Source organism: Eumetopias jubatus, unplaced genomic scaffold (assembly GCF_037043125.1).
Source record: "Eumetopias jubatus isolate StellerSeaLion01/CBP00866 unplaced genomic scaffold, mEumJub1_p1.0 scaffold_17, whole genome shotgun sequence".
Taxonomy (NCBI): domain Eukaryota; kingdom Metazoa; phylum Chordata; class Mammalia; order Carnivora; family Otariidae; genus Eumetopias; species Eumetopias jubatus.
Window position 1 is genome coordinate 38671442 of NW_028274823.1, and position 18738 is coordinate 38690179.

Consider the following 18738-nt stretch of genomic DNA (forward strand, 5'->3'; position numbering starts at 1 on the left):
GATGGTGAATATGTAGCAGGAGGAAAATGTTCATGAAATGTAAATATATACAGCAGTGTAAATATAGAGGAAAATGTAATGTTTAAAAAGGGGGAAATTATATATGTGTATTTTCGATGATATTTTAATGCTAATAATAGCTAATTTTTTATCTACCCTTTTCTTGTGTAAGATACTGTTCTGGTTTTCATACATGTTAACTCATTTAATCCTCCTTACACCTCTGAGGTATATGCTATTATTACCCCTATTTTATAGATGAGGACACAGCCATATGGTGGTTGAGTGCCTGCCCAGACGCACAGCTGGCAAGGATGGGGCCAGGAGCCAGAGCAGTGTGTCTCCACGCTTATCCACTGCACAAACTGCCTCTGTTACCTTAATTCATCCAATAGGGTTCATTCTATGCCAGCCACTATTCACAGCTGGAATTCCCAGCACCTAGAACCGTATAGACATGGTTATTGTTCACAAGAATCTTTATTCTGGTAGGTAGAGACAGAAGATAAAGTCAATTAATAAATACCATGCAAATCATTAAAACAGGCTGAGTTGTGAAAAGTGATTAGGTGTTTCTGTGGTGTGTTTAGTCAGAAAGGCCTTTCTGAGATGAGGCTGTTGGAGAGGCCATCCAACTAACAGGAAAGAACCTGCTACCTAGTGACTGGGGAAAGGCAGTTCCAGGCAGAAGGAACAGCTAATGGGTTTCCTAAGGTGGCTAGAACACAGTGGGCAACAGGGCACAAAGCTGGGCCAGTCATGTAGAGTTATAAGGAGTTTAGATTTAGGCTACATGTGATAGGAAACCCTGGGAGGGTTTTGATTTTGTGGAGAATGGATGGTGTGTGGCTCCAGCTGCAAATAGCTAGTTAGGCTTTTGCAGTGCACCAAGGAGGTGACCGTGGCTTGGTTAAGGATGGTAATTGTGGAGAAAGTTTAGGATATGATTTGTCTGACAGAACTTGCTGGTGGATTAGATGTGAGGAGCGAAAGACAGGAAGGGCAGAAAGAGAGATCAGGGATTCAACCTGAGCATGGTTGTATATGTTGTGTATTAGATCTCCAAGGGAAGGTGTCAAGTTGCCACATGGATTTGTGAACCTGGCAGCCTGTGAGCGGCTGGGGGCTGGAGGTGTAGGTTATGTGTGGCTGCATCCCCCAGATGCTTAAGAGAGGGACAGATAAAAATGTGATAAAATATTAACAATTAGGGATTATAGACAGTGGAAATGGCTTTAAAAATCAAAACTAATGACTCCTTTCCCCAAGTGTGATAATATTTGGAGATTTTTTTTTTTAAAGAAACTAAGTTATAAAGGAAGTCTTGATATTTGTAAAATCAGAATTGTCATGGGGGTAGAAATATCAGAGTGAGTGTTTTATTTTATTTGCGCACGGGGGTGGGGGGTGAGGAGGGATTATGTTTTGACTAAGAAGATAAGAATATTGGAACCTGGTTTGGCACAGAAATTATGCCTCTATAAATTTATTTATTTCATTTGACAAATGTTTATTGAAAGCTTACTATGTGCCTTGCATTGTTCTGGTGCTCCGGATATAGCAGTGATCAAAATCAACAAAAAATCCTGCCCTCCAGGAGCTTTACATTCTAGAAGGGGAAAAAGCCCTCCCCTGCAAAAAAAAAAAAAAATGCATACCTCATTTATTAGCTCCAACTTAAGCTGAGTCCTCAGTGCTGCCTTGTTCTTCTATTTTTCAGCCAATTCTCCCATTACCTACTGCAGCTTTTTCAGACTCTTCCCACTCTTCTCAAGATTTGCCTCCTCTACAGACCTGTATATTCCCTTCGTTCCTGCTCTCTGCAGTGATTTCCATGTAGCTGCCTTACAGATCACTCACATTCATTATGCTCAGCACCCAGCTTTGCATCATTCAGCTCTGGGCCCTTTCCTCAGTGCCCCCACTCTTGGGGGATGGCACTATCACATACCCATTAGGACAGCAGCCTGCTGTCACTCTTGGTTGATCCTTTCCTCTCACCCCAACTCCTGCCCATTCAATCACTTCCTGACTTCTATCAATTCTTTGTCCTCAATCTTTTTTTTTACCCCCATGCAATTTTTTCTTTCTGAATATATCATGATAGTCTAAACCACCGGCTTCCCATTCCCAGATTATAACTGTTGCCTCTTAACCAGCCTATCAGCATCCCTTCTTGTCCCCTCTTATATCTCCTTTATACTCTAGCCAGAGTGATCTTTCAAAAATGTCACCTGATCACATTGCTCCTTCTGCCTTGACTCTTCAGAGAATTTCCATTGCTATTAGGATAGACCCAAAATAGGTCTAAACCACCGGCTTCCCATTCCCAGATTATAACTGTTGCCTCTTAACCAGCCTATCAGCATCCCTTCTTGTCCCCTCTTATATCTCCTTTATACTCTAGCCAGAGTGATCTTTCAAAAATGTCACCTGATCACATTGCTCCTTCTGCCTTGACTCTTCAGAGAATTTCCATTGCTATTAGGATAGACCCAAGAGACCAGGTATCCCGTTCTCTTTGATGTGGCCTCATGGGTCTCTTAGACCAGGGGTCATCAGTCTATGACCTGCTGGCCAAAACAGCCTACTGCCTAGTTTTCTACGGCCCATGAATGAAGAATGGTTGAAAAAGATTTTCAAAATAATTTTCATGGCATATGGAAATTATATGAAATACAAATTTCAGCAGCCATAAATAAAGTTTATGGAACACAGCATGCTCATTTGATTACCTGTTGTCTATGACAGCTTTCACACTACAGTGGCTAAGTTAAATAGTTGTGACAGACTCTATGTTCTGCAGAGCCTAAAATATTTACTGCCTATTCTTTTGCAGAAGTTTGCTGAGCTCTGGCCTACATTTGTGGGCACCTCTACTTCTGTCTCTAATGTGGTCCCACCATCCTTTACCCACGGTGCTCTCTCTAATCTCGTCTTTGCACAGCCTGTTCTCTTGTCTAGAACTTTCCCCAGCACATCTTTCACTTGACTAACTCCTGCTTATCTCTCAGAGGAGGCTGTCTTAGAACCTTGCACTTTGGATGAGGTAACTCCCTCCTTTCTGTCATCTCCCTCATGTCCGCATCCTCATGTCTCTCCTTACCCAACTCCAACTCTGTAGTCATTATCCACAGCCTCCTTGCTATACTCACCTGCATCCCTCACCCCGTCCAGTGTTTTCTCTTAGAACCCCAGCCTGGTTAAGGGCAACTCTTACCCAGGCCCCTGAGCAGTGGAACAGGGAGGGTAAGAAATACACAGCCCCAGTATAGGGCCACTGCTTTAAAAACATGACCACAGACCTCAGGTTCCGCAGCTGCCCTGACATCTGCACCTGACCGTAGTCTACCTGCTGTCCATCCTGCAAGCCAGCCACACTGTCCTCCAACCCAGCACCCCTCACTGCTCCTCACTCTCCACAAACCTTGCTTCGTATTTCACTTAGAATAGAGAAGTATTCAGACATTTCACTTCCTTATTCTATCATGAGACCCATCAGCCTCTCCATTCCCAGTGGAGGAACTGCGCACGTCCTTTTGTAAGGCCAGCCTGTTCTTTTCTCTTGAACTAGAGCTCATCCCTCGTGCCTAAACAAGGACTCCCCTCCAGCCAACCATCATGCTCTCCTATCCTAACATTATGCTTCTTCTAGATCATTACCATATGCATACAAAAATTCTGTAGTAACAATTATCTTTTAAAAAATATTAATAGCCCTTTCTTGTCCGCAGGACCTCATTCCTCTGCTCTTGCCCTTGTTTTTTCTGCTTTTGACCCACTCATTCCCTTCCTGCCTCATAGCCATCATACATGCTACCCTCTTTGCCTGGAATGATCTCCTTTAGATACTTCACAGCTCACTTCAATATTTCATTAGGGTCCCTGCTCAAACATTATCTCCTCAGAGAGACCCCATGTGGCCATTATATCCAAAATATGCTTTCTTTCTCTCATGCTCTCCCCTTGTCCTACTACATTTTTCTTCCTAGCATGTATTACCACCTGATATATATATTTATTTATTTGCTATTTTTTCATCAAAACAGAGGCTCTGTGATGGCAGAGACTTTGTCATCTCTATCCACTGCTGTGTCCCAGTTCTCAGTACTATGTCTGATGGATTAAAACACTTGCTAAATGCATGAATAAAATAAAGAAGGTTTATCAGACTTCAACTTTTACTTGATTCTGGGGCTGTATATCATCAAAGCCCTGATTTTCTTTTTCTTTCTCTGTTTGGACTTAAGTGGTGACAGTTTCATTTTAAAGCTTGTTTCCCTTGTAGTAGAAAAAGACTGTAGCAGTTCCAAGCTTCACATCTACACCCTACACCAGGAGTTGGCAAATTTATTCTGTAAAGAGCCGCATAGAAAATATTTTGGCTTTGTGGGCCATATAGTTAAATCCCTATAGCAACTACTCAGCTATGCCACTGTACCATGAAATATACATAGACAGGTTATAAACAAATGAGTGTGGCTATATTCCAATAAAATTATTTTCAAAAACAGGCGGCAGGCCAGATTTAGCCTGGAGGCTGTAGTTTGCTGACTCCTGCCCTACACCATCCAAAAAAAAGCAAGTGTCTTTTCTAGTAGCTCTCTCAGAGGAATGAAGGGGCTTTGTTTTCCAGAGTTCCCAACGACCCTCCCCTTTTACCATGTTGGCCTGAATTTTGTCTAATTCCCATTAGTGAATCAATTCCTACAATAAGTGGGTGACACTGTGCCACTGGTATAGAGTAATCATGGTCCAATCTAAAGCTACAGGTGGGAGGAGCTTCTCTGAAGCTCATGGGCTACATGGGGCTGGGTAATTACCAGAGCAAAACTGTATACAGTCAGGTAAGGGCCAAGGGTAGGCACCTTATAAGGTCTATGTAGAAGTAATTATGGTGTATTATAGTATGAGTTTGTGCAACAGTTATCCTCCCAGAATGGAATGTAAGCTCCTTGAGCTCAGGCACCATACTGTTTATTAGTAACCTCAGCTTGCACCTTGTACAGGCCTTAAATTAAGTTAAATTGAATGTGGCTAGAACCCTTTGCTGATGGAGAGTACTGTATTTTTGTTGGTTTGTAAGGATTTAATCATGTGAATACTTGTGATCCATTGTCAGTCATAATAAATGACAGGAAAAATTATTATTTGAAAAGTATTTTAAATTTTTTCATTGTTGATTGAAACTTCTAGTTCTTGAGGGATTAAATTGAAATTTTTTTTTTTTTTTAACCAAAGGTTCACAAAAAAGATTCTGGCTTTTGGCGAGATTTTGGCTTTGGAATGACTTGTCAGTATCGATCAGATTTCCTGACCATTGGTAAGTAAGTATACCTTACATTTAAGGATAGGGCTGTACATATTTACTGTAGTGCCTAATGGCATTTTTCTCAAAGGTCTCAGAATCAAGTGTTTTCCTATTAAATTATGAATGAAATTAGCTAAAAAGAGGTATCTGGAGGTGTGAAAGGCAAAGTAAGTTTATAATTAATGTCTCTAAGTAGCAAAAATGAGATCATAAAGAAAAAATTAAGGTAAAATAGACTATTTACTTGTTTCTTTAAAATCGAAACACTAGTTTTTAAAAACATCTGTTTGGCTTGTTACCAATTATTTGCAGTTGTTTTGAATACTCTTAGGAAAGATCTCTACATAACTTTGGTGTTGTGCTCATGGATTGTTACATCTGGAAATAATGTTAGATTATCTAGTCCAAGGGCTTTTGCATTTTCTTATTTAGAGATGAAACCCCCTTTAATTTTCTATTGAACTGTTAAGAAAATCCTAGTATTTAAAACAAATGAAATGACAGCTGATCCTTCCAGCTCTGGTTGAAGTTGGAGTGGGGGACTTGGTGTCACTGGCTTAGTCATCTACTCCTTGAAGCCAGAATGACCCTGAAGAATCCGGTCTAAGCCTCCTGCCCCACTCTAGCTTCAGCCTTACCTAGCAAAAAATACATTGTCAGAGTACAGTTTAAGAAAGCAGGCTGAGGGGCGCCTGGGTGGCTCAGTTGGTTAAGCGGCTGCCTTCGGCTCAGGTCATGATCCCAGGGTCCTGGGATGGAGCCCGTGTTGGGCTCCCTGCTCAGCGGGGAGCCTGCTTCTCCCTCTCCCTCTGCCCCTCCTCCCCGCTTGTTCTCTCTCTCTTTTAAATAAATAAATAAAATCTTTAAAAAAAAAAAAGGCTGAAACCTGATTCCATGTCTCCTGATCAGTCAGTGGCTACATTTCCACAGTAAATAAGAATATATTTTATATATTTATGCATGTGTATGTATATATATATGTACACACATATATACACATACATATCTATATATACACGTGCACATATTTGTATATATTTTTTACATTTTATAATAGAATATATTTTGTGGGGACGCCTGGGAGGCTCATTCGGTTAGGCGTCTGCCTTCGGCTCAGGTCATGATCCCAGGGTCCTGGGATGGAGCCCTGCATCAGGCTCTCTGCTCAGCGGGGAGCCTGCTTCTCCCTCTGCCTGCCACTCCCCATGCTTGTGCTCGTGCTCTCTCTTTCAAATAAATAAATAATCTTTAAAAAAAAAAAACATTTTGTGTACTTTTTAGGTCCATCTTACATTCATTTTTATAATCAGCCATTTATTTTGGAAATTCCTTCACCTTGTCTCTTTATCATTGTAACATTTGAATCATGGAAACAGCAAATAGCAATAAAAGGACTATTAAGTGAAACTAATGCCCTTTTCCCTGATTTCTGGCTTAATAAAACAGCAAGGATACATCACTGCCTTCTAATCTGTGTATTTCTCACTGCTCCTTTCTCGTGATTTTCTCCTCATACTCCTATTTGGTATGTGTCGATATAGCTAATGGTGTCCCACATTTCTCTGAGACTGTTCATTTTTTGTTATTTTTTTTCTCTCCATTCTTTGGATTGCATAATTTCAATTGATCTGTCTTCAAGTTTGCTGATTCTTTGTTAGTTCAGATCTACTATTGAGCTGCTCTAATCAATTTTTCATTTGCATTGTCCTTTTTAACTCCAGAATTTCCATTTGGTTCTTTTTATGTATATAATTTCGGTCTCTTCATTAATATTCTCTGTTTGATGAGACATTGTCATCTTGCCTTCTGTTACTTCTTTAAGCATGATTCCTTTTAATTCTTTAAACATTTATAATGGCTTTGAAAAATTTGTAAAAACTGACATCTGGGTCCTCTCACAGACAGTTTCTGTGGCCTATTTTTTCTGGTATTTGGGTCACACTTTTCTGTTTCTTTACATGGCTCATAATTTCCTTCTTGAAAACTGGACATTTTAGGTAATATATTGTGGCAAGTCTGGATATTGATTACCCCCTGACTCTTGGGCTTGTTTTCTGTTTTTGCTTGCTTGTTTATTAACTTGGCTTTACTATTTTAGTGAATTTTATCTCCCCATTCCCCAGCAATATGTCACTCCTTAGGGCATGTGCACAGTCACCCTGGGATGACATGGATTTAGTAGGGCTCTCTTTTAAAAAAAAAAATTATTTGAGAGAAAGAGAGTAGGAGCAGGGGGAGGGGCAGAGGGAGAGAAAGAAGCAGACTCCCCGCTGAGCACGGAGCCCAGCACAGGGATGGATCCCAGGACCCCAAGATCACAACCTGAGCCAAAGTCAGGTGCTCAACCGACTGAGCCACCCACGTGCCCCTAGTAGGGCTGTCTTTACTGTCTCTGTGCCTCTGTTGGTAACACTCCCACCTGTTAGGCTCCACTCATTGCTCTCTTGTTTTTGACAGTGCTCTGGGGTATAAACTGCTCCACAGTCTGACCTAATTAAATTGAACCCTATTGCAAGGTAGTTTTTGAGGCACATCTTTGAGTTTTGTTCAGACCTCAGTAAGGTTCTTATCTGTCTCTTTCCCTGTTTCTCTCCAGTTGAACTAGCCGGCCTACATTTTAGCTTATTGCTCTAATGGAGCTATCAGCCTTCTCTTAATTGCTTATCACCAAAATCTCCATTATTTTCAAGAGCCCCCTTAGGCTTAAACTTCTGCAGACTGTTTCAAATAAAGTCAGTTCCTTTGGGAAGAGCTTTGAAGCAGTTTGTTCTTCTGTACTGGCTCCTCCCCTGCGATTCGCTGAGCCTTCTCTGGAGCTGGGGATGGAGACAGTGGCACACTTCTCTCAGAGTGACACCCCTGCGTTATGAGTAGGACATGGAGTGGAGGGTCAGGGGTCCCACTCCCTTTTGGGGTGTATTCTCTACCTTATGACAATGGGCTGGATGAGAAAGGGAGCCCCTGGCCTCTCAGCAGCACTTGTTTGGAATTTGGCCTCTTTCATTTTGGAGCTTCTGTTCCTTTCTTTCCTCTCCTTCTGATATTCCCATTACACATATGTTACACCTCTTGTATACAGGTCTTAGGAATTCTGTTCTGATCTGGCTCCCCCCACCCAAGTCCTCTTTGTTTTTGCCTTTTCAGTTTTGGAAGTTTCTATTGACATGTCCTCAAGCTCAGAGATTTCTTTCCTCAGCCAATACAAAGACATTCTTCCTTTGTTACATTGTTTATCTTTAGCATTTCTTTTTTATTCTTTCTTAGAATCTGTCACTTTCTGCTTACATTACCCATCTGTTCTTGTCTACTTTTTCTGTTAGAGCCCTTAGCATATCAATTATAGTCGTTTTAAATTCCCAGGCTGATAATTTCAGTACCCCTGCCATATCTGAATCTGGTTCTGATGCTCGCTCTGTGTCTTCAATCTGTTTTTTGTCTTTTAGTATGCCTCATTTTTTTCTTCATAGCTAAATATGATGTATTGGGCAAAGGAAACTGCAATAAATAAGCCTTTAGTAATCGGTGGTGAGGTGTGGGGAAAGAGGAAGCATTCTATAGTCCTGTGATTAGGTCTCAGTCCTTTAGTGAGATTATGTATCTGGACTGTTAACTTCACAAGTGTTTCTCAGACACTGCCCCCAACCTTAGGTGGGACAGGATGGCTAGAGTAGGCTGGAGTTGGGTATGTCCTTCCCCCAGGTAGGTTTGACTCTAGTAAAATAGTTTCTCCTGAGGGCAGGCCTTCTTAAGAAGAATAAAGTGCGGACACCTGGGTGGCTCAGTTGGTTAAGCGGCTGCCTTTGGCTCAGGTCATTGGGATCAAGTCCCGCATCAGGCTCCCTGCTCGGCGGGGAGCCTGTTTCTCCCTCTCTCTCTGCCTGCCACTCCCCCTGCTTATGCTCTCTCTCTAACTCTGTCAAATGAATAAATTGAATCTTTAAAAAAGAAGAAGAAGAAGAAAGTGTCCCAGCATATTTCAGAATGATTACGTTCCCACTGCCCCTGCTGAAAGCACTAGGGGATTTTGCTCCAGTCTTTACAGTGAGAACCTGCTAGAGCTCCTAAAGGTAAAACTCACACAATTGTAGGGACCCTCCCATGACTGCCCCTCCCCCAGAGTTTTCAACTCTCAGACTTGGTCCACTAAACCTCTAGCCATTCATCATCTATAGTTCAGATTTTTTTTTCCTACCCCAGTCCTGGTTCCCCTAGAGATTTCTAGTGGTGGGTTTCTGCTCTGATAGTTGTGATTCTGTGTTCTCTCCAATTTGGAGGTGGCAGTTTGCTCTGTGACCTTATTTCTCTCAGGGATCTGTTTATTTTTCAGTTTGGTTTTTTACTTGTTGTTAGGATGATATGACTTCTAAGCTCTGTATATGCTGGACCAGAAACTGGAAGTCCCCCATTTATTTTAAGTATCTACACCATCTTTAATATTTGAAGAGCTTATGTCTACAAAGAAAAAAAACCAATATGTATTAGACATAGCGTTTAGTAAAGCTGTGACTATTTAAGGTAATACTTTTCAGAGATCTCAGGATTGTTGTCATCCTGTGAGTATGAAACTAAGTGGCATATAATTATTAGCTAGAAGACATAATTTGGAAACCTAGCTCTTCATTGAAGAATTAATTTGTTCTCAGTTTTTAAGAATCTTGCTGATTCTTCAAAAAATTCCAAATGGTTTGTGTTCTCTATGCTTCTTTAGAAAGTTTGTTGTTAGATGAATGGTTAAAGAAGATGTGGTGTGTACACACACACACACACACACACACACACACACACACACACACAATGGAATATTATGCAGCCATCAAAAAATGAAATCTTGCCATTTGCAATGATGTGGATGGAACTAGAGGGTATTATGCTAAGCGAAATAAGTCAGAGAAAGACAAGTATATGATCTCACTGATATGAGGAATTTGAGAAACAAGACAGGATCATAGGGGAAGGGAGGGAAAAATGAAACAAGACGAAACCAGAGAGGGAGACAAACCATAAGAGACTCTTGATCTCAGGAAACAAACTGAGGTTTGCTGGAGTGGAGGGGGGTGGGGGGATGGGGTGGCTGGGTGATGGACATTGGGGAGGGTATGTGCTATGGCGAGTGCTGTGAATTGTGTAAGACTGATGAATCACAGACCTGTACCCCTGAAACAAATAATACATTATATGTTAATTAAAAAAATTTAAAAAAAGAAAGTTTGTTGTTCAGCTTAAGCCAATTTGAAAATAGTCTCAACTTTATCTCCCATTTCATGTGTTCACCCAGTCTAGTAAGCCATTTGCCCCATCACTCCATCAGAATTGTTCTAGTAGGTAAGGTTATAACATTTATTTTGCCAGGTCTGTTTGTTTTTGGTTTTGTTTTTTTGTTTTTAAGTTCTTTATTGAGCAGCATACACTTGACCATTTCTTCCTGAAGACACTTTTTTCACTTGACTACTCTGATAGCTCATTCTCCAAAATTTTCTCCATCCTCTGGGGCTATTTTTCAGTCTTGCTAATTTATCTTTCTCTGCATGTTTAACCTGTAGATATTGGTATTGCTTAGCATTTAGATCTGGGCCCTATTTTCTTTATAAACTCCTTCAGTAATTTCATCCATTCCTGTGGCTTTAAATCACCTGTGTGCCCATTCTCAAATATAGATGTTCAGCCTAGCCATTTCTTCTGTTTTCTCCTCTGGAAAGTTGTCTGTGACCCAGAAAAACTTGTATCTCAAAGGATAACTACATTAATTATAATATTAATAGTGGTGAAATTATATTTCCTTCTCCTTTGATTTTCTAGATTTTCTATGTAACTTAGACATTTACAAAGCAGTCTCAAGTATTTAATCTCATTTTGATACTCTGAATAACAGGCTTGAGCTCCTAGATGTCAGCTCCTAACTGGACTTCCAAACCCGGACGTCAGTCCTCTATATCAGGTGTCTTTAGGCTGTACTGTGCCATCTTATCTGAAGCAGAACATCTTAATTCTATCAGGGTTGACTGTGCTCTGGCTGTCAGGCATTTACCTATAGTGTCAATTTTCATCCTGCAGGTGGATTTGACATGGAAGTAAAAGGTTGGGGTGGAGAAGATGTTCATCTTTATCGAAAATACTTACATGGTGACCTGATTGTGATTCGGACTCCAGTTCCTGGTCTTTTCCACCTCTGGCACGAGAAACGCTGTGCTGATGAGTTGACTCCTGAGCAGTACCGTATGTGCATCCAGTCCAAAGCCATGAACGAGGCCTCTCACTCGCACCTGGGAATGCTGGTCTTCAGGGAGGAGATAGAGACGCATCTTCACAAACAGGCATACAGGACAAATAGCGAAGCTGTTGGTTAACGTAATCATTGGCACATTAGTCTGAACCACAAACCAGCACTATTTATTTAGCCTTAATTCCAATTCCAGATGCAGTGCCTCTTTCAGAGAAGACATGCTTATCTTTTGTGTTCTTTCTGACATTGTTTTACTTCAGCAGTTTAACTTGATATGAGAAGAAAAATCAAGTGTTTCAATGCAAAGCCTGTTTTGTGGGAATACCGTACTATGGAATCACTGACAAATCGAAATCTGGTATTTGCCCCAAAAGTAGTTTTTAGTTTCTACCCTGCACCCATGTTCTAATGTGCCCTGGTTGCATCTGGGTTGAGGATGGAATGTGTTCTGCTCATGGTAGGTCAGGAGCATCCAGTTGCTGCAGAGAGGAAAGGGTTATGGATGCAGTGTGTAGATATGGGTTCTTCACCTGCTGACCACTGAGTCATCCTGCTTTTAAATTAAGATCTTTAGTCAGTTGCTTGAAGAATTCTTTTTCACTGAAGCAGAGGATGACTAACACATCTGAAGTTCACAATCAAAAGAAATCAGAAATAAAAACCCCTTTAAACTGAATGTTGCTTAGCTCCCTGAATGTGTTTTTAAATAAATGGATGATAGTAGAAAATACTTAGCTTAGAATCTATGACTTGATTAAAACTATAATGTTTTGTTACTGTTATCAGAATTAGTAGTCAAAGTTTCTGTAGATTGTTTTAAGCAAATAAACATGGAAATGTCTTTAATAGAAAATTTAATTATGTTGGAGTACAGGGCACTAGTGATATCTGGGAACATCAGTTTACATGAGCCAGGGTGCTGTCGGGGCCTCCTTATAGTGATTCAGAATAGATCAACATAGCATGGTGTTTCGTGTTTTTTGCTTTGCATTGTCTTATTTAGCATGGATCCATATGTATTTATTAATCCTTTTTTTCTAATATGTTAATATATGCTACATCTGTGTTTGTAATACTGTGATACTTTGAGTTGACAGAGTTTCACTGAAGGGAGAAAAAACAATTTAATAAGGTATACCATAAAATTACACTGATTTGAGAAAAGAGGTGGATGAGAGGTGGTCTGAATAGAAATCTGAATTGCAAAATATTTTAAAGAAATATATTGTTTGCAGATAGAATAAAATTTTAATTGAGGTATAAATTATGTTAATGAGACAAGATGAATAAGAAGTTATATTCAGATAGGACTGTACTATGTTGTTTATCACACATGGATCTTAGTAGGTCCATTGCTAGATCCAGAAATTGGAGATATGGTGAAAGGCATGCACAGATTTTGAACCTTTGGCTTTTAAAAAGGACCTATATTGTATCCTTTCTGTTTGTATATAAACCCCTGAAAATTGACAGAAGAAAAATCACTCTTTTTACTCAGTAGATCATATCATCTGAAATATAAGTCCCAAATTTCTTGGTGCTACATGAATTCATTTTACAGTAACTCTTAATGAATTATTCTTACAAGTTTTAAGTTGGGTAGCATTTAGGCTTTTTTAAGATGTGTAAAATAGTCTCTGCAGAATTATTCAGGCCAATATCTCCTTTTATATACAGTTATTTATTATGAAGACCAGTGAGTTTAGGTATTTAAAGTGAGAGAACCTAATTATTTGCAAAGGTAAGTTGCAGCTTGTTTTTTGACAGAATCAAATGACTTTACCTTAATGAGCTTTTAATTTAAAGATGGAAGCTAAGCAATGGAAACAGTATATACTGTGTTTTTGACATTAAACGGTACCAATAAAGTATTTTATTACCAAAAGTTAAATGAAAATGTGATAAATTAATTTCTGTTGCAAAATACCATAAATACAAAAAAGTATATAACATGTAATTGTGTACTTTAAAGAATAATAAAGCAGGGCGCCTGGGTGGCTCAGTCATTAAGTGTCTGCCTTTGGCTCAGGTCATGATCCCAGGATCCTGGGATCGAGTCCCACATCGGGCTCCCTGCTCGGTGGGAAGCCTGCTTCTCCCTCTCCCACTGTCCCTGCTTGTGTTTCCTCTCTCGCTGTCTCTCTCTCTGTTAAAAAATAAATAAAATCTTTAAAAAAAAAAAAAGAATAAAGCAAACAGCTATGCAGATTAAGTGCACCAGCTATCAAGATTAAGATAACATTATCAGTGAAAGGCCTTTGCATGCCCCTTCCTGATCACACACCCTCACTCTCCATAATAGTAACCATTCTGATTTCTGTGATAGTTTTTCATTTGTTTTTCTTAGTTTTCCCAACTGTGTGTGTACCTCTACTCAAAAGACTGTTTTGCCTGTTTCTGAATTTATATACACATTATTTCATTATATATTTTCTAACTTCATTCAGTATTATATTTTTGATGTTCATTCATGTTAGTCTCAAAATTCATTTTTTTTACTGACTAGTATTCCACTGTATGAATATACTGAATATTCAGTAATTCTTTTTTTATAGATATTTGTGGTGTTCATAGTTTTTTGTTGTTTACTTTTGCTATCAGAAGCAGTATTGTCATGAATACTGCTTTACATGTCTCTTGTAAGTGTACAAGAATTTCTCTAAGAGTAATGATGCTGGGAGATCGATTGTGTGTATGTTCAGCTTCCTTTCCAAAGTGGACCATCTCCAGCACTATGAGAGGTTCATTTTGCATCCTTGGCAACACTTAATTTTGTCAGGTTTATTAATTCTTGCTAATCTAATAGACCTTAGGCATGAATTGTAGTTACAGTTTGCATTTCAGTCCTCTTGCCCATTATTATCAGTTCTTAGGAATTCTTCACATATTCTGGATACCAATTTTTGTTGGTTAAGTATCTTTTCCCAGGATGTGGCTTGTCTTTTCCCATTCTTGATGGTACTTTTTCATTAACAAACATTAACTCTAATGTGACTGATTTTTTTCTTTTATGTATTCTACTTTTTATTATTGACTTATGATCTCATATTAAGGAAAGATAAAGCTATTGTTCTATATTGTCTTCTGAATACCTCATATATAGCTTTGCTTTTCCTAGTTAGGTCTTTAACCCAACTGGAAGAACTTTTTGTGTATGACATGAGGTAAGGATTGCATTATACTTTTTTCCATCATCACCTTACAACATAGTCCATATTTTACCTGCAGAACCACTCTCACCCATCAGATGTCCAAATGCACAGGTCTGGTTCTGGGCTCTCATCTGTTCAATCAGGCTTTCTGTCCATCACCATACCATTACATCATGGTCTAAATTACTATAACTTTGTACAAGTCAGTATCTCTGAGAGCTAGTCCACTTGCCTTATTCTTAAAGATTGTTATGGTTCTTTGTAGCCCTGGTACTTTGACATAAATTTTTGAATAAGCTAGTTAAGTTTCACAAAACTTTCATGAATTTGATTGGAATCTCATCGAATCTATAAGATAACTTTGGGGAAAATTTACATCTATGATAGAGTCTTCTAATCCTTGAACATGACATGTCTATTTAGGTCTTTATTGTCTTTCAATTAAATTTTATGCTTTTCCACACAGTGGTTTTACATTTATTATTTTATAGATTTTTTCCCAGATACTTTGCATTTTATATGCCATTGTAACTTTTATTTTTTTATATTGTCTGTTGCTGGTATTTAGAAGTCCAATTGCTTTTGTGTTCAGCAACCTTGCCAAAATGCTTAATTCTAGTAATGTATTTCTAGTTTCTTTTGTATTTTTTCTGTTATGCAATCATATTAGTGAAAATTTTGTTTCTTTTCAAATTTTATATCTTTTTCTTGTCTTACTGTGCTTATTGGGATTTATTGTGCAGTGTTGACTGGAAGTGATAATAGTGGACTTCCTGCCCATGTTTCTGATTTCAAGGGGAACACTCTCAGTGTTTCATCAGTAAGTATGATATTTGCTGGAGGTGTTTTTATAAATACCCTTTATCAAGTTAACAGGGTTATTTGATATTACTACCTGGTGAGTTTTTATCATGCTTGAGAGCATTTATCAAATACTTTTCCTGTATCTGTTGAGATGATCATATTATTTTTTTCCATCTTTGATATGTTAAATTGAGTTAGTTTTCTGAAGTACCCTTGCATTCATATGGTAAACTCCAATGTTTCATGATGTATTATCCTTATTATACATTGCTGGATTCGAGGTGTTTGGGCATATGCGCGCACACACACTTCATTTGCATATCTATATATATTCGTGTGGGTCGGTGTGTATATGTATATATATTTCAGGTGTTTTTCATCTGTGTTCATGAGTAAGAATGCCCCTTCTCATGCTTGTTGGGCTTTTTTTTATTAAGGTTATGCTAGCCTGTAAAGTTAAGTTACAGGTGTTCTTTCTTACTCTGTTCTAAAGAAGTTTTGTAAGACAAATTACTTCTTAAGTATTTGGCAGAACTACCTGAAAGCCACCTGACCATGAAGTTTTCTATATGGGAAGATTTCTGATCACTGGTTCAATTTATTTAATGATTGTAGAACTATTCAGATTTTCTGTTTCTTTTAAAGTCAGTTTTGGGGCGCCTGGCTTTCACAGTTGGTAAGCGTCTGACTCTTGGTTTCGGCTCAGGTCATGATCTCAGGGTCATGAGATCGAGCCCAGCATTGGGCAATGTCCATCACCCAGCCACCCCATCCCTCCCACCCCCCTCCACTCCAGCAACACTCAGTTTGTTTCCTGAGATTAAGAGTATTTTATGGTTTGTCTCCCTCTCTGGTTTCATCATTTTAAATCTTTTTTTGGAAAGTCATTTTTGATTGAGTTATTTTAGGTAAGGTGGCAATCTTCTAGGAATTTATAGTAATAAATTTGAAAATTTAGATGAAATACACAAAGTTGTTTACAATATCCTCTTATTATGTCTGTAATATGTACAGGATCTATAGTAATAGCCTTTCTTTCATTCCTGGTATTGTTTATTTGTGCCTTTTGCTTTTCCTTGATTAACCTTGTCAGAGACTGGCCAGTTTTTTCAGTCCTTTCAAATAACTGATTCCTACCAGCCACATATGAGGGATCCAGTTTTGTCACATTGTCCCAACACAGTATTTTCAGTGTTTTCAATTTAGACTTTTTAATCCTGTTGAGTGTGTACAGTTATCTCATTTTGGTTTTATTAGTTTATCACTAAGGAAATGATATCTTTTCATATAATTATTGGCCATTTGAGTATCTTCTTTTGTGAAATGCCTAGTAATTTTGCCTTTTTTAAATTACCTTTTTTTCAAGATTTTATTTATTTATTTGAGAGTGAGCACAAGCAGGCAGAGCGGCAGGGAGAGGGAGAAACAGGCTCCCTGCTGAGCAGAGAGCCTGATGGGGGCTCGATCCCAGGACCCTGGGATCATGATCTGAGCCGAAGGCAGACACTTAACTGACTGAGCCACCCAGGTACCCCTTAATTGCCTTTTTTAAATTTGACTGGTAGGAGTTACTTCAGTATTCTGGATGTGAGTCTTTTGTCAGATTTATGTATTGCAAATATCTTCTCCTAGTCAGGGGACTATTCATTCTCTTAATGGATGTGTTAATAAACAAAACTCTTAATTTTAATAATGTCCATTTTATTTTCTTATATGGCTAGTGATTTTGGTATCCCAGTTTAAGAAACCTTTGTCTAAAGTAACTTTGACAAAACTTTGTCCAAAGTAAAGAAGAAATTTTCATATTTTCTTTTAGACACTTTATTGAGTAAGATTGCCTATAACTTCCCTTTCTCATCTTTGTTGAGCCTTTCGTCCTTAGATCTATGATGCATCTAGAAATAATTTTTGTATATAGTATATGATTCAACCTTTAGAATTTCTTTTAATGAAGGTCTGCTGATAGCAAACTCCATTTGGTTTGTAAATATCTTTATCTCATTTAAAAAATATTTTTTGAAGGGTATAGAATTCTAGGTTGGGAATTTTTTCTTTTTTTTAGCACTTTGATGTTTAGATTCTACTGTCTTCAGGCTTCAATTACTTCCCTTGTAAAGTAAGCTATCAGCTTAACAGTTGATACTCCTTTGAAAGTAATCAACCTTTTTCCCTGATTGCCTTCAGGATCTCCTCTTTCTGTTCTGTGTCACTATGATATGTCTGTGTGCTGGGTTGTTTTTTTTTTGTTTTTTTTTTTCTGGTCCTGCTTGAGATTCTTTGGGTTCCTTGAATTATCTTTTATCAATTCTGAAAGATTTTCAGCTATTATATTTTGATTGTCTCTATCATTCGCTCTTTCTTTCAAAAGCTCTGATAACATGTCAGACCTGTTGTTGTGTCCACCATGCCCTTTATGTTTCTTAACCCATTTCATAGTTTCCAGTCTTTTCTCTCTGTGTTACATTCTGATAATTTCTTCAGAATTACAACCAAACGAATTTGAGGAAGAACCTCTATTTGGTTCTTCAAGAAATGAAAATGAATTTTAAAAATCCCAACACGTGGATTAAAAAGACAGCTAAGGAGAGACTTTTTAAACTAGAATCTCAGAATGTTTGCTTCTGCTGGCTAACTTAGGGATGGTACCCGTAGTTCAGAGCCATGTTAAACTAGATTTTCAGCTTAACGTTTTTTTGACCAGAGTGATGTTTGCTGCAAATTTCAAGTTCACTGTTATGGTGAGGGGTGGTTCTTTGGGATGTCAGCTTTATGGGCTGGGGCCTCCTATTTGACCCCTCTTCTTGAACAGGCCCTGCACTTTTTTCTCTATCCCCATGTGGACTTGAAAATGGAAGCTCATAATCCTTGCCCTCAGGACAAAAGCTGGCTTCAGAGTTTTCTTTACCTCTCTGGGTTTTTGCTTGGATATTTACATTTTGTGTAACTTTAGCAGCTGATTTCAGCAGGCAAATACTTAGTCTAATGCTGCCAGAAATAGGTGCACAACTTTCTTATATTCTTTTTTTTCCCTAAGATTTTATTTTTTAAATAATCTCTATGCCCACGGTGGGGCTCAAACTCAAAATTCAAAGACCAAGAGTCACATGCTCCACCAGCTGAGCCAGCCAGGTGCCCAATTTTCTTATATTCTTGACAACACTATTTCCTCAACATTGTTGCTGAAGATCCATACCGAGTTTAAGGTATGTTATAATAGATATTTGGTGGAGGAGGGATGGCAGCCCTTCACC

General features: G+C 38.7%; 1 protein-coding gene across 7 annotated transcripts in view; it reads left to right on the forward strand.

The window, feature by feature from the left end:
- CSGALNACT2 (chondroitin sulfate N-acetylgalactosaminyltransferase 2) overlaps positions 1–18738 on the forward strand; it is a 57415-nt gene that overhangs the window by 31447 nt on the left and 7230 nt on the right. For 6 of the 7 annotated variants that reach the window (XM_088020066.1, XM_088020068.1, XM_028098616.2 and 3 more), the window contains 2 exons: positions 5242–5323; positions 11363–15503. In XM_088020066.1, the coding sequence (XP_087876192.1) occupies positions 5242–5323; positions 11363–11655 (375 nt within the window). In that variant the 3' untranslated portion in view covers positions 11656–15503. The remainder of the gene's footprint in view (positions 1–5241; positions 5324–11362; positions 15504–18738) is intronic. The other variant, XM_088020067.1, reaches the window with a different exon arrangement.